Source organism: Calliphora vicina, chromosome 4 (genome assembly GCF_958450345.1).
Source record: "Calliphora vicina chromosome 4, idCalVici1.1, whole genome shotgun sequence".
NCBI lineage: Eukaryota > Metazoa > Arthropoda > Insecta > Diptera > Calliphoridae > Calliphora > Calliphora vicina.
The window spans coordinates 54,354,188-54,371,582 of record NC_088783.1 but is presented as its reverse complement, the minus strand read 5'-3'; the positions used below and the strand labels follow the sequence as shown (position 1 = coordinate 54,371,582).

Below are 17,395 nucleotides of genomic sequence, written 5' to 3'. Positions count from 1 at the left end.
CTTTCTTTCTTTCCTCCCTCCCATAACATACATATATTCCTAGTTCCAACACAATGATTTGCATGAATATGGGTCATTCCTGAGTGCTGGTCCAAGAAGAAAAAAAAAATGATTCTCACACTACAAAAATATCTATAAATGTCAAAGTTTCCCGACGTTTCAAAAACTTGCTTTGAAGTAGTTTTCATTACAAATGTTTAAAACCTACATCGTCTTGGATTACAAATATTTGTTATTATTTTTTTCCGGTCAAAGCATAAGTAGAAACAGTACCATGTCTTTATACATTCAATCCAAACAAGATTTTCATTCGATATCAAACATATTTCTCAGAAATATCTCACACAGTTCACGTTTGAGTGCAATTTTGAAAAAAGTTTTTTCTTAATTTGAATCTCAATAATTTTTAAACTAACAACTGAATCAATCTCAAACTTTAACTAATTAACTTATTTTCTTGTTGAGAACACTATTATTCTCAAATGTTAATCAAATCGTCCTCAAATATTTGAAATTGAAGAAAATTGATTTATTTGTTATCAAACCTGGAGGATTACCGGGTGATTTAAAGTAGTCTTTTGTGGTTTATCAAGAAAAATTCAAAGGAACTAATTACAGGGGATGAGACCTGGACCCACGAAAATAAAATATTTGTAGAATGGCTACAGAAGAGCAAAAGCCGACGAGACTTCAAAGTTAATGCTAAAGTACCAATCTGGTCTTTTTCCACTGAAATTCTAATGATATTTTATTTCGAAAATTCAACACAACATATTCTTTTATGGGAGATTGAGGCCATGAGGCATTACATTAATGATCCATCGAATAGGTTTCTTTTAAAAATATTTGAATAGGGTTCTGGAATAGGTCAGATTTAAATCTCTCAAAAATCAATGTTGTACCATAACAACTATTTTAAAGAGAAAAGAGATCTCGAAATGTTTGAGGAGCTTAACATGAAATGTCTTTCTCTCGAAATTACAATTGCAGCATCTTTCTAGTTTTTCTGTTTCTTTATTTCAAGTGTTGCTGGGTTGTGGTTTTGTAAATGAGTTATTATTAGTATGAGTTATACACATATTATTCCAAGATTTACATATTTTTCATTAAAATAAATCTGTACCACATTTTTTACTGCTCTGTTGCCATTAGTTTTTTTTTAAGGCTAAAACAAAAGGAATCTTCGCATTATATACGAGTTCACTCTGAGCTTAACATTGTGGTCAAATTGTCATAGTGTTTTATGATGACTTTTAATGAATTACATATTTAGTGCTATGAACTTTATGACAAAAGCTTGGCATACTAAATTTGTTAGTTTGTGAACTAATAACATACAGCAATGAAATTAACATAATATGGAATTGAAATAATAATAAATCTATTAACTCTAGCAACACTTGATTAATAAAAGGGTCTTTAATTAAGCGATTCCTGTCTTTATAACATCGTGCAAATGTCCGCCATGGCTTCGCTGAATGGAGCTCATCCGAAATATCAAATTTTCCATGACTCTGACGCCTAAATCAGGCTGAATTTGACCGAGGACATGGGTTATGTTGGCTTTGAGGGCCGCTGTGGTTTGTATCGTATTCACATAAACCTGAGTCTTAAGAAAACCTCACCAGAAAAAGTCTAATGGGGTCAAATCATATCACCTCCATTTGAGATGACCATATCCTCAAATTGCTCTTGCAGAATGGCCAATGTGGCATGAGCTGTGTTGCAAACAGTGACTCTTTCGGGATGCATTGGACGCACTTGGATCTCATGTGGATTGGTATCGTCCCAAATTCGGCATCACCCCTCCATGGTGATTTGGCAAAACAAACTGAATAAATGACAGCCAATTTCCAGATGTAGCTTCAAAGTTCGGAAGTCCCTATCACCACTTCTGTTGTGTTAGAGGAACTAGTCCTGCGGAAGGAACTAGTTCTGAATATACCAACTTAAACTAATTAAAACCAGTTGTACCAATATCATTTCGTTTTTTTTATACCCTTCACCTTCGTGAGAAGGGTATATACATATAAGTTTGTCATTCTGTTTGTAATTTCTACATTTTTCATTTCCGACCCTATAAAGTATATATATTCTGGATCCTTATAGATAGCGGAGTCGACTAAGCCATGTCCGTCTGTATGTCTGTTGAAATTTCCGAAGCCCCCAATTAACCTACATCTACATACAAGATTCATACATCAATATCTCCGGAATTCTTCCGGGTCGGTTGCTGTTTAAAATCGAGAAAATCGGTCCACAAATAGCTGAGATATAAGGAAAAAACCAGGACAATCTAGATTTATGACCTATTTTTTACCTATATCTGGATTACTAAGTCATTAATATAGACAATATGGATATCTAATGATAGATATTTCAAAGAACTTTGCAACGACGTATATAAGACCATAGTAAGTTGGACCTACAATGGGTCAAAATCGGAAAAAATATTTTTTAACCCAAATTTTTTTTTTCATTAAAAGTTTTTTTTCTCTAAATATTAAAAAAAAAATTTTAAAAAAACAATTCGAAATTTTTTTTTCCAAAAAATTAAAAAACAACTTTGGAAAAAAAATTAATTTTTTTTACCAAAAAATATTTAAAATTTTTTTTTTTTTAAATATAATTTGGTGAAGGGTATATAAGATTCGGCACAACCTAATATAGCGCTCTTACTTGTTTTCTCGTATAATGCTAAATCAAATTTAGGGGGCCACGAAACATGTTTGGGAAACTCTGCTCCAAAGTAATTTATTCCTACAATACAACATTTTATTAGCTCAATGTACAAGTGAAACATAATAATTCAAAGTAATAATTTACATGCAACTCTTCTGTTTTAAAAATCTCGTTTTTATTTCATCACTTTTTATGGATTTTAATTCTGCAAATGCAAAACAAAAAATAAGAAATATTGTCATTTGAAACTATGTCAGTTTATTTTTTATATTTTTTTATTTTTGCTTCATTTTAATTACCATTCATCATCATGTTGTTACATTTTTCCCTTTTTTTTTTGGTGAATTAATGGCACTCAAAGATACAAGTTGCAAAAACTACAGCAAATAAAAAAGGACAATGGGGGAGTGATTGTATGACAACAAAAAAAAATTCAAAATGACTGGTCATATTTCAGCTGGTCATACAATTATTTATGATGCAAAAAACTAAAATTGGGGGAAGTATTAAATAAAAAATGTATGTAAAGCATATTTTTTTTGTTACTTTTAATTACTTTGATTTAAAATGTAACAGAAAATGTAAGTACATTTAAAAGTTTTTAATATATAAGGATAAACAAATGGTTTTAAATCGGTTTAAATATAATCTTTGGAGAGTAATTCAGTTCTTGCAGCTAATGATAATTCAAAGTCTTTATTTACTTTATGGCTTCGTTATTTAATAAATAAAAAAGTTTTAGTAAAGTCATATTTTTAATTTCAGTTGCAAAGTCTCTAGAAGCGTTATTTGGATTTTTTTTAATTCATAATTTAATCCCTTAATTCCAGTAGAAATGGTTGGTTCTTTTCGAAGCACTCAGGAAATATAGCAATATGTTTCTGTATGTTTTATTTTTCGGAATTCTTTTTAGTTCGAATTGTAACCAAAATTGGTAAAAAATTATTAAAATTATTGGGTGTATGACTTAAAAATGCGTAATTTTGAAGAGTACATATTTGTCATTTATTCTCACTAATTATTGACATTATAGGTAAACAAGAAAGTTTTTTTTTGCTTCGAAAATGTCCAATTTTGTGCCAACAAAGTGTCATATGCAGGAACCCAGCAAAAATTTTGTGAATTTTTGTAATGACAACTAGTTATTTCATGCATTCTTTTGTAAGGAGTGGTGGTTACCCAGCACATTATTTTATTTACTAGAAGAAGTACTTATTTTTATACAGGCTGGTAATGAACTTTTGCATTTAGCACAGCTATCTAGTGTGTTTGACTGGAAAACGGGAGGTTAGTGGTTCGCCACCTGTCAAAGCCATTAATTTTTTTGTTCATATCATATTCATTTATATGTTGATGTTAAAACTATTGTAGCAGTGAGTTAGCAGCTTGACTATCAAACACAAGCAAATAATGTGACTGTTCGATTCCCACACAAGGCAATATTTTCTGTGTTTTTTTTTTAGCTACATATTCTTGTTGTGAATTTACTACTTATTTCTTAACTGATTGTAAGTACATTTGTAAGCTTGACCCATAAATTTTTTAAAAATCTCGAACAACGGTAAGTAGTGTTTCAGTCAAATAATAAGTAGTTATCGCTTTGCTCCAATTATACTTGCTGGCTTACTAGGTAAGTAAAGTTTTTGCTGGGAAGTTTAGCTTTACTTCGAATTGGCTTGATTCGATCATGGCCTCAAAAGATGGGTAGTTCTTTTGGCGCGGAATCCATATGTTGCCAGAAAGATGGGAGAAGGTCATAGCTAACAATGACCAATACTTCGAATAAATTTATATTGTACAAATGTTTCAAAATAAAAGCTAAACATTTGAAGAAATCCCGTATTTTTAATTTTAACTTTTTTGTTGTAAGATAGCTTATAAAAATTAGTGAAATTATTCAGTATATTTGAACAAACATTCGGTTTGATTTAATGTCTTAAATCAAACTTAACTTTTCTTTAAATCATCCTAATGTTTTTATGTAGATGGTCCTTTTATTTTACAATATGTATGCTAATTTAGGTGTGCATTTGCATAGAAAATACATCGGTTGGCAATACGCTTTTTTAATTAAATGATAAACTTGACTAACGAAATATGTACGTATTTTGAAGTTAAGAGTTTTGGAAATGGTAAAAATTATATTTGTTTTTAACTGATTTCTGGACAAAGATACAAAGAGAATGCGGGGTATTCATCAGAGCTGTAAATGGATCATTAATTTTTGAATTAATTCACGAATCATTCACAAAAAAAATTAATTGAACGAAATTTGAGTCAATTCAAATGAATTTGGTAAAAATGGATTGCAATTAATTTCCAATTCAAATGAATTGCGATTCGTTTCCAATTCAAATGAATTTGTAGAATGAATTGCAATTCGTTTCCAATTCAAATGAATTTGTCAATGTGAATTGCAATTCATTTGAATTGAATTGATTTTGAATTCAATTCATTATACAGATTCATTTGAATTGAAAACGTGTTGCAACTCATTTTTACAAATTCGTTTGAATTGCTAATGAATTTCCTAATTCGGCAACCTGTCAACAGACATCTGTCAATTAACTCCTGTCCATTGATAGCAGGCTACCTCACGACTTGAGGAGAAAATAGAAAAGAGCGAATTTTGTCTGCTCATTAAGCACTATTTTTTGCGGAATAAAGAACATCACTCAAATCTTGGCTAATCTTGATAAATACCATGGGAACAATTTCAATCGTAAACAAGTAATTTACTGAATTTCGTTGTGCCCATATTAGCACGGAAGATGCCAAACCTTCTAGACGCCCAGTTGAGGTCCTTACATCCGAAACAATTTTAATAATTCACGATATGGTGTTTGCCGATCGGAGATTCAAAATGTTAGAATTGCTACGAAATGCTCCCTCATCCGCCGTATTCTCCGGATGACTATTTCTTGTTTCCAAACCTGAAGAATTGGCTAAGAGGAAAGAAATGTGACTCCAACGATGAAATCATCTCACAAACAAATATCTATTTTGATGACCTCGATAAATCTTATTTTTTAAGGCATAAAAAAACTCGAGAGCTCTGAAGAGACTATGTTGAAAAAATAAAATAATTTTTTATCCAAAACCTTTGGTTCATTCAAAAAGTCACGAACTGTACATTAGCGTGTCCCAAAAAAAAAATTTTGTTGGGGCTCAAGCATAATTTGAAAGCTTATAGGGTAGAGTATTTTTGAGATTTTTCGGAAGAAGTTTAGAGGTCGCTCAAGTCGAGTTTTTGCCAAAAATCTTTTTTTGAGTTTTCTTCATAACTTTGTCAAGACCCACGATTTTCATTACTTTTGAGGACACAGTTTAAAAGAAAAATGTCCAAGCTATATTTTTAGTTTTAAGGTGCCCTAAATTACAATTTTTCGAAATTTTTCCATAAATTTAGTAAATAAGGCTTTATAACTTTTAAAATTTTGATAAGTTATAACCATTTTAATACATTTTAACAAATTTATCAATGAATTTTAGTGAAAAGTAATTAATTTAAAACGAAACAAGTTTGCTGAGTTAGTTCATGAACCTTTCATAGAAGCCATTTTCTCCTTTTTATATAAAGCGTTATAACTAGAACCGATCTTTATTTAAAGGGACCAATCACTAGGACTTCACCATTTTCAATTGTATTTCAGAATTTTCAAATTGTATTTCAGAAATTTCCAATTTTCTAATTGTATTTTAGAAATTTCCATTTGTATTTCACAATTTTCCAATTGTTTTTTTAAAAAAAAAAATTTGAAAAAATATTAAAAAAAATTTACAAATTTTGAAAAAAAAATTTCAAATTTTCAAAAACTATTTTGAAAAAAAATTATTTTTAATTTCAAAAACAATTTTGAAAAAGCCGAATATAGTTCTCTTACTTGTTTGAAATACAAATGGAAATTTCTGAAATACAATTTGAAAATTCTTACATACATTTGAAAAATTCTGAATTACAATTGGAAATTTCTGAAATACAAATGGAACATTTTGAAAATCAATTGAAATTTTTTGAAATACAATTAGAAAATTCTGAAATATAACTGGAAAATTGTGAAATATACTAATTGGAATATTCTGAAATTCAATTAGAAATTACTGAAATACAATTGCAAATGGAGTAGTTCTGTATCAATTCCATTCCCTCTAAGGTATGCACTCACTGAAGATGTTTACCCAGGTACTAACTTAAGCATAAATTTGGTTAAAAAGTACCAAATCAATAAAAAAAAATCATGCAAACATTTTAATAAAATTTACAAAAATTAACAAACAACACAACAACAAAAGCTTTATAAAATTACAAACAAATCAATATTCAAATTCACACCTGTTTTGGTACTTCAAGACTATTTTGCGTTTTCATTTCAGCACCAGTGGGGGTACGCGAACGCGTAAATGTGGTACGTAAACGTTGCATTTTGTACTGGTTCTCTTTTGTATGCAACAAATTCTAATTAATTCAAGGATTTTGTTTAGATTTGTAAAAACAATTGCAAGATTTAAGACAAAATTTTGTGATTTTTTCTATTTAAAATTTTAAATTTTATAAGATTGTTGTTGTTATTGGAACTGGAATCAGCCAAATGTGTATATGTTTTTCATGGTGAAATTTATTGTTATAGCCGAGTTGTTGCTGTTGCAATTGTCGTGTCAGCAGTTTTAGCTGGGAAAGTGTTGCCGCTAATCTTTTTGTTGTGGATTGCTGTTGTTGGTCACCTTTAAAATGTAAGTCTTCGTCGTCCTCGTCTGCTGGTTTAGCAGATGACAGCAACCTTTTTTTAACTTTGTTTTTTGATTTATCTATTTTATCGATGTTTTTATTGTGTTGTTTGTTGCTGCTGTCTTGAATTTTTAAAGAAATTGTAGCCGCTGCTAATTTTATTGTTGCTATAGCTGCTGCTGCTTGTTGTAGTGCTTCTGTTTGTAAAACCCTTGAGGCTAAAAACTCATCAAATCCCATTTTTATATTCAATAGCAAATTGTTGTTTTGTGGTTCAAGGATTCAATTTGTAGTATTTTACGGTTTTTTATTATTTTGTTTAAAGGTTGCTAATATATATTTTTTTGTTTCTTTTTGTTTATTCCTTAAGTGGTTTTATTTGTTTGTTTGTTTTTGACTTCAACACCTTTGGAGAGCTAAAAATAGAACAAAAACAGAAAAATAAATTAATAATTTTGAAATATTTGAATGTCCCTTAAAAAATGCTTTAAAATTAACATAAATTCAAATCCTTTTTTGTTAATATTTTTCCTTTTTTTCCTTTTTATCGTTTTTCTTAGTTTGCCATTTCAAATGACAAAACACTTGAGCTGTTTCAAAAGCTCCATAAATCATTAAATATGATTCTGCTCTAATCTATCTCGAAAAAGTTCCTTTAAGTAGTTTAATATCAAATATTTAGTCGTTTTAAAAGTTTCTTGCTATTTGCAGCCTGTTCTTTCTTTTTATGCAACTTATGGTGGCTGGCAAGTAGCTATGGGAAAAGGAATATTAATAGTTTTTAAGTGAATAAAAGTTGTGGAAAAGTTTTTCTTTGATTTGATGGGTAATAAATCATTAGCAATTTATTGAAGCATGGCGGTTTATTAAGAGATAAGTTGTGATTAATTGTAATTTATTCATAGTTTTTTCTTTTATTTTTGTTTGCTTTTAAGAAATAAAAGTTTTCGAGATTTTTAATAAACGTTTTAAAGATTTAAGGAAATAAATGGAAATAGAAATTCCAAAATCTTAACATTTTTATTAATAGTTATTTTTAGAACTGTTGAATATTGGACGTATGACTTAATAATGCGGGATTTACAATAATTATAAGTCATTTTGAAGGGTACATATCTGTCATTTATTCTCACTTAGTTTTGAACATTATAGCATAAACGAATGTTGAATTATCTACCAACGAATAGTCGTATGCGGGAAGTTTTGATTTATTTCTTTAATTTGAAAAAAAAAATGTTATGGTGAATGTGTTCGTTCTATCGTTTTCAATGAGCGAGAGATGTTTGTTTGTTCGGTTCAGAAGTAATGATTTTGACACAGTTGACAAATATCGCCCAGGCCAGCCAAAAAATTTTGAAGATGAAGAATTGGAGGCATTACTCCATGAAGATTGTTGTAAAACTTAACAAGAGCTTGCAAAATCATTGGTAGCTACTCAAGCAGCAATTTCAAGGATTCATCCAAGAGCAGGTAAATTGGGTATCATACGAATTAAAGCCGAGAGACCTTGAAAGTCGATTTTCCATGTCCGAAATTATGCTTGAACTCTATAAAAGAAAATAATTTTTACCACGAATCATTACTTGTGAGGAAAAATGGATCCATTACGATAACCCTAAGCATAAAGGCACTGCTTAACGTTATGAGTAGCAGTATATTGTGATATTTGGATCGTGATCTGAATTTCAGAATATTAGGCATTTCTGCGGTCCATCAATACTGCATGCTACACGTTCAATAAATATCGCGATACTGGATCGAGGTCAATTTATGTATGTTAGATTTGTAGCAGTGCCTAAGAGATTGTATGTGAAGCCCTGTTATTCCGCCGAATCGACACCAAAGCCTAAAATCCATGTCGCTAAGGTAATTCTCTTTATTTGGTGGGATGGGCTGACCGGACCATCACAGGGAACATGTGATGGTTTGGTTTCTACCTAATACAGATTTCTTTAGAAAACTCTACATTTAAGACGTTTTTTTATAGACTATTAAAAACAGTTTTTTATAAATAATCTTTATTTAAGACAGTTTTCCATAGTAAAGTCTCTAACTAAGTCAGTGCAGAGTGAGGCAGAATCAACATTTTTTGATAAATCTGGCATTTCTAAACGGCTGGTCCGACGGGACGTGCCAAGTTTTTTTAGTTATTAAAATTGGGCATACAAATACTCCAGGGGCGGCGCTATGGGGGCTCAAACAAGGGTGCCTTCTACATGTAAAATTTTGAAACATTTAGCATTTTTTGTTTTCTATTCGATTTCAATTATTATTTTATTTTTCGAAAGCGCATTTCTTATAATTTCCGAGTTACAGGCATTTCAAAATTTTACCTTACCTTTACTATTTTAAAAATATAGGGCGTACTTTTGGACCGAATGGAATTCTTTTGTTAGACAACTAAATAATATACAAAAAATTTCAGTGCAATATCAATTATGAATCCAAAAATTAACGATTTTCAATTTAAAAATTAAAAAAATAGTAGATTTATGCTGTTTTTTGGTCGAAAAGAAGACTTAACTTTCTTTTTATTAAAAATGTTTTTCTGTAAAGAACATTTTTAGAAAATTTTGGTATAAAAAACACGCCCTTTTTTCCAATAAGTCGCCCCTACGCCCAACGGAATTTCACCTATTTTTATACCCTTCACCATCGTGAGTATAGGTCTGTCATTCCGTTTGTAATTTTCACAATATAATTTTCCGACCCTATAGAGTATATATTTCTGGATCCTTATAGATAGTGGAGTCGATTAAGTCATGTCCTTATATCTGTCTGCCTGTCTGTCTGTTGAAATGAACTTTTCGAAGCCCCCAAATAACTTACGGCTCGGTTGCTATTTAAATCGGTCCACAAATGGCTGAGAGGAAAAAAGCAGTACAACCTCGATTTTTATCATATTTTTTAATTATATCTGGATTACTAATTAATATAGACAATATGGATATCTAATAGAGTGTCCAAAAAACCGGCAAATTTGAAAAACCGGCTTCCGGTTTAACCGAAAAAGTGTGTTTTTGAAAAAACCGGTTTTGATTATTGTCTTTTAAAAAACTCATTAAACAGTTTCAGTTTTTGTCTTCAAAAAAAAACCGGTTAACCGGTTTATATTAAATTTTTATTTAGCTATTTGAATTTCTAAAGCTCTATCATTATGGAATTATTTTATATATTTTACGAAATATTGTCAAATGCTACAATTTTCTATAAAATAAATCAATATTTTTTAAAATTGTATCAAAGTTTTTATAAATATGTTTGATTGAGCTTTAGAAAATATATTTCATTACAACCGGTTAACTGTCTTACAAAAACCGGAATGTCAAAAAACCGAAAAGTTAAAAAAACCGAAACCGGTGGAGTTTACAAAGATGAAAAAACCGGTTGACCGGTTTTCGGTTTCGGTTTTGGATACTCTAATATCTAATGATAGATATTTCAAAGACCTTTGCAGCGACGTATATAAAACTATAGTAAGTTGGACCTACAATGGGTCAAAATCGAAAAAATATTTTTTAACCCAATTTTTTTTTTTCACCAAAAGTTTTTTTTTTGCTTAATATTAAGAAAAATTAAAAAATCAAAAAAAAAAAATTAAATTTAAAAAAAATTATAAAAAAATAAATGTTGTTTACCTAAAAATATTTAAAATTTTTATTTTGAAGTTACTTGTTTTATATAAATTTCAACTTTGGGCCACATGTTCTAAAATCTCAAAGATGGGAAAATTGTAAAAATTTTTAGGCATTGCGGGATTCCTAGAAATTTAAAAAAAATTGAAAATTTCATTGAGTTTTTCAATAAATAAACTGCAATATTCTTGAAGGACAGAGTTTTAAGGTGGCATATTATTGAATCTTATTGCGATATTGACTTGACATTTTTTTGTAAGACCAAAAATAAACATATCTAAACAAAAACTATTTTATCCCGATCGGACCAGCCGTTTAGAAATCCCAGATTTATTTCCAAAAAATTTTGATTCTGCACCACTGTGCCACGCAGCTAAGACATATTTTATAGAAAAGTTTCTATTTAAGATTGACTTCTATAGAAAAGAATTTATTTGATGATATTTCCTATCGAAAAGTATCTATTTAAAATGTTTCTTTTTTTCAAAAAAAAAAACGTTTAAAACTGTTTTTTATAGAAAATTTTTTATGTAAAATCGAACAAGACAGCAGAGATATACACTAAAAATTATTATAAACTAGTTGACCGCCCCGGCTTCGCCCGGTAGTATTTACTAATGTTAGTTCTTCAAGTTTCTCCAACCCACATACACCTGCCTGTTCTTATTTATTTGCAAATAAAATATCTATATTTGTACTGCACACTTTAGGGAGCTTTTTATTACAGTTGACTGGACTAAAAAAAAATTCCGAGTTTTACCCGGAATTTCTGATTTTTTTTTCTTTACAAACCATCGAATCGAATAAAAAAAAATCAGCCAAATCGCTCCAGCCGTTCCCACGTGATGACATTACATACATGGACCATTTCATTTTTATATATATAGATGTAATATGTTGGGACCATGTTTTATATGATTTCCTTTTTTTAATTAAATTTAAAAATATCATTTCCTTTGTCTCTGTTTTACCATTGTCCCAAAAACCATATATTAAAAACAAATATTTTTTTTTTCATTTCTTAAACCCTTTAAGTAAAAGCTACGTACAAAAGAAAACAATTTTTCAATTTTATTTAGAAAAAAAATACGATTTTTTTAATTAAGTTGTAAATATTTCGTTAGACAAGTTTATTATTAAAATAATATAAAAAATGAATTTCTAGCAGATATATTTTTTATGCAAATACACACCTACATTTGCATAGACATTGTAAAATAAAAGGACTTAAAGTCAGTAGGAATGCTGCATTGGAATGGACATAGTCAGAATATACTGTGAAACCAAGGTTGGCTTGGCTAATGATTTAAAACGTTAAAAAGGTAACGGTAACGCTAATTTGGAATTTTTCGGTTACGATGGCTTAGCGGTAACGGTATTTTAGCTTATTTCGGTAAAGGTATTTTATCGGTAGCGGTATTTCCTGTTATTTCGGTAACGGTATTTTAGTGACAACGGTAATTTCATTCTGAATTAAATTATTTATAAAATTAACAAAAACTGAAAATAATTTGACAAAGTTGGTATTGTATTATATTTCAACTTCAATAGATTTCAATAAACAAATTAAAAAATCAAATTATTTAAAGAAAATCGGGTACACGGTGCTTAGAGGTAACGGTACTTACGATTATATCGGTAACGGTATCTCAGCGGTAACGGTAATTGCAGTTATTGCGATAACGGTAGTTGATCTGAAGGTATATTTTTGGGGTAACGGTAGCCAACCTTGTCTGAATCAGATGTGTGGGATGTAAATTTTAATTTAAGTTGTCAACTTTGACCACATTTTTTTTTTTTGGTTCCACTTTTATATTTAATTCCCTTCAACACAAACCAACGTAACAAACAAAAAAGTGTATAATAAAAAACTTTATTTCTGTTGTAGTCATAAAAAGGAATATGAAAAGCAAAAAAAGTAGTTTTATAAAAACGCCCCAGCAAAAAGTTGTAAATATTTTCCCTATTTATGATGAAAAAATAAGTAAAATTAAAGTACCACAAAAAAGCAAGCACTGCTTTTTTCCGGCCACTCACAAACCATTCAATTATGCTAAATGTTTGTTAGTGTTAAAGTAAAATGCAATTAAATAACTAGACAAATTCTTATGGTTCAAGTATTTGAGGAAATAAGCATGACCACTTTCCTGGGAATAAAAAGATTTATTTATTAAAACATGATTTAAGAGCATATCTACTTCTGCTGCAACGTATTTGTAAAATGTTGGCATTAGAAATTACCTTACATTAGAAATATATAAGTACCCAGTTGGTCACGTCTTTAAGAGCAGCCAAAGCATAGACTTCGTAAAATATTCAACACCGACTTTACAGAATATTAATTTCGTCATATTGACGTCATTGATTACAACACTGTGTGTAATTTTTTGAGTCATGGAAATATAACCATATACGGACACCATTACGTGAAAAAAGACCCGTGTCTCCCAATTTTGCCCAAAGCACTTTTTTTGTATGGGCCCCCAAAAATTTGGGTCTCGGTGTAATTTTTGCAAAAAAGTGATCATTTTCTCAGACTCATATCTTGCAAATAGTTCGGAATTTTGATTTACTCTCTGGGGCAGAGTTGTAGCCCTTGTCATAAAGAACAAAAATTGTGAACATATAAAATCAAATAAACTTCATCTTCATGATGAAAATCGCAAAAAACTTGGAAATAAACTTAGAAATAATTTTTTTTAAAGCTGCCTAAAAGTATGCTTTAGTTTATAATTAATACCTTCAGTTTTTTCTTACTAACTTATATTGACCTATCTAAACGGTGTTAACAATCATACCAAGGGAATTCATATGTTCTACACGCAGAGAAAAAATATAATTGGACATGGTTACTGTAACCATTTATATAGTGTTACAAGTTTTTTAACTATATTATAGTCACAGTAACCATTTACATGATTGTGGTAACCATAATATGGTTAACTTACGATTCACATGATTGTCTTAACCATATATATGGTTACAGTAAACATATATATGTTTGTGGCAACCATATTTATGATGAATAATTTTATCATAGTTTCAGATTATGATAAGCCTTAAGCCAAGAGCACCATAATATGATAAGTCCTTCATCATATAAATGGTTGTCACAAACATATATATGTTTACTGTAACCATATATATGGTTAAGACAATCATGTGAATCGTAAGTTAACCATATTATGGTTACCACAATCATGTAAATGGTTACTGTGACTATAATATAGTTAAAAAACTTGTAACAATATTGAAATGGTTACAGTAACCATGCCCAGCTATATTTTTTCTCTGCGTGTAGAAAGTTGTTTATTGAGATCTTAGGTACATTTTTGTAGTTGATTGTTTCCTTGAATTTTGAACGGTTTGCTACCTATGGACCTGAACAGGGGAAAAAAGGTAAAAAATCTATTTTTTTAAAGTTTTTGCATTTTTGATCTTGAAGATGAAGTTTTTTGTTCACAATATTTGTTCTTTATGACAAGGGCTACAGCTTTGCCTCAGAGAGTAAATCAAAATTCCGAACTGTTTGCAAGATATGAGCCTGAGAAAATGATCACTTTTTTGCAAAAATGACACCGAGGTCCCAAATCTTTGGGGCCCATAAAAAAAGTACATGACTTTGGGAAAAATTGTAATTTTTTTTGTTGGTGTTTCATCAAGTAGTGGTGTCCGTATATGGTTATATTTCCATGACTCAAAAAATTACACACAGTGTATTTCAAAGATCTGGCAAGACATTGTTGGTCATCAGTGTAGATCGGTCTTGACCTATTATATTTCCTTACTTGGTTTTTACTGCATTTTATAATGTTTTTGTTGTTTTGTAAATCCATATGGTTTTTACAATGTTGTTTAACTTTATTTCCAACTCTTGTTTTTTTTTTTTTTTTATTATTTCCACTGTTAGAGGAGAGTACATATGGCCATTTTTTTTCGTATTTATTTAGTTGAAATTTTAATTTTGGTTTCGTCTGAATTTGGAAAAATTCCCTGAACAATTTGAATTTTTTGTTTTTTTTTAGAATGCGGGTTACACTTTTGTTGAATTTTCTGTTGGTATTTGTGAGAGTATTTGATTGGTCGGAGTAAAAAAATATTTTAATTTAGCTAAAAACAAACAGAAATCCACGTGGAGGTTTTTTGAACGTGTAAATTTACAAATGATGTAAAGTTTTACTTGTGTTTAGTTTTTATTTGTTTACAAATGAAAAGTTTTAGATTAAAATTGTTTTAAAATCTTTTTATGTACAATATTTATTAACAAAATGTTGAGTGTGAGTGGTTATTTTAAGAGAAAATGTGGTATGACCTGTATTAAATTGCTATAGATGGTTACATGTTGATAATTTTCAATACCAAACAGTTCTGATCATCAAAGAATATTTGAGAAAAATTTCATCCCCCTAAGTCCTAACTTGTAGGCCCTATCGTGCATTCAACAGACAGACAGACTGGCGGACATAGCCAGATCGTCTAAGAATTGTATAAGGACCCAGAATATATATATACTTTTTGGTTCTGTCAATTACAAAATGTCAAAATATAATAAAGATATTTGACGCATACCCTACCTAAAGTATTGCACGCTCTTTCAAGTTTTCTATAGATTTTCCCAATAGTTTTAAACTTCCATATTTCTTTAACATTTATATCAATTTAAAATTTAAATTTTAAACCAAATTGTTTTCTTTTTAAGCAAATTTTTCACCCAAAAAAGCATCTTTTCTTTATTACGAAATGTTTGTTTTGTTAAAAACAATTTCTTAGAAACTGATTTAACAAATTTAAACAGTAGTCAAATCAAATTGAATACTTTTTAAGTTGTAATAAAAATCAAATAAAAAAAACAAAACAAATTCCTATTATTTGTTCTTATTGTTAGTTTTTCTTTTGTTAACAAATTCTGTGATTTTGATTGATATTTGTTTGTACATTTTGTTTTTTTTTCTCAACTTTCAAATACCAATGAACATTTCAAAAACTGATGACATGATTTTGATAAATCATGCCACTCAAAAAAAATTTGTTTTTTAAGACATAAAGAACAATACTAAGAAAAAAGGCAGCAGAAAAAAAGGAAATAAAAAACAAAACAAAACTAGAATAAAGGGTCAAGTGTCCAGATACTCACAAGAGGATTAAGATGGTGCAGAGAAGAAAACATAACAGAAATGGTTTAAAACTAGACTAAAAATATAATTTGTTTAAGATAAAGTAACTAAAAATGTTTTTTATTTTCAGTGTTAGTTACAAAAGATACTAATAATTCTGTATAATTTTTCATTTAGGGGCAGAAACTTTATTTTGTTGGAAAATAATCCCAAATTGGGAAATTTAAATTTTTTGATATGAATGAAATCAGTTATAAATTGTGTTCGATATTGTAAAAAACCGGACCAAGCACAAAACACAAAAACAGCTGTATTAAAGTTATGCATGTCTGTCTCTGAGGTGCCCTACCTTGTGACCCCACAGCGCCACTCCTGGGGGAGCTATGATGTCCGTCGTTAAACCTTAAACTTGAATACTCTTTTTTTATGTCTATATGAAACTTAATGTCAATCGGATTAGCCAATTACAATATAGCAGATATATTTCCAAAATATTTTGAGTTTGCCCCACTGTGCAGTGTTGACTTTTTTTTAAGAATTTCAACAAATTAGACTGTGTGTAATTTTTTGAGTCATGGTAAAATTACGGATAGTTATTTTTAAGAAAAGACCAAAAAAAGGACCCGTGTCTCCCAGTTATGGACCCCCAAAGATTTGGGGCCTCGGTGTCATTTTTGCCAAAAAGTAATAATTTTCTCAGGTTCATATCTTGCAAACAGTACGGAATTTTTATTTACTCTCTGAGGCAAAGTTGTAGCCCTTGTCATAAAGAACAAAAATGTTGAACATATGAAATCAAAAAAACTTCATATTCAAGATCTAAATAGCAAACAACTTTAAAAAATTCGATTTTTTTAACCTTTTTTCCTGTTCAGGTCCATAGGTAGCAAACCGTTCAAAATTCAAGGTAAAAATCAACTACAAAAATGTACCTAAGATCTCAATAAACAACTTTCTAGAACATATGAACTTCCTAGGAATGATTCTTAACACCGTTTATGTAGGTCAATATAAGTTAGTAGGAAAAAACTAAAGGAATTAAATGTTTTGGGCCATTAACTATTAAATTAGTATAAACTAAAGCATACTTTTAGGCAGCTCAAAAAAAATATTTCTAAAGGCCAGTTTCACGATGTCGAAAGAAAAATGATTCGAACAAATTTTTAAAACTGAGTGTTTTTCATACACATTATTTCGACTCATTTTTCTTTCGACTCCGTGGAACAGGTAGTAAATTT

The 17,395-nt window shown here is 29.7% G+C and overlaps 1 protein-coding gene across 3 annotated transcripts in view; it reads right to left on the bottom strand.

Moving 5' to 3' along the window:
• rdgA (retinal degeneration A) overlaps nucleotides 1-17,395 on the bottom strand; it is a 333,538-nt gene that overhangs the window by 155,646 nt on the left and 160,497 nt on the right. For all 3 annotated transcript variants that reach the window (XM_065510459.1, XM_065510457.1, XM_065510458.1), the window contains exon 3: nucleotides 7,016-7,824. In XM_065510459.1, the coding sequence (XP_065366531.1) occupies nucleotides 7,016-7,105 (90 nt within the window). In that variant the 5' untranslated portion in view covers nucleotides 7,106-7,824. The remainder of the gene's footprint in view (nucleotides 1-7,015; nucleotides 7,825-17,395) is intronic.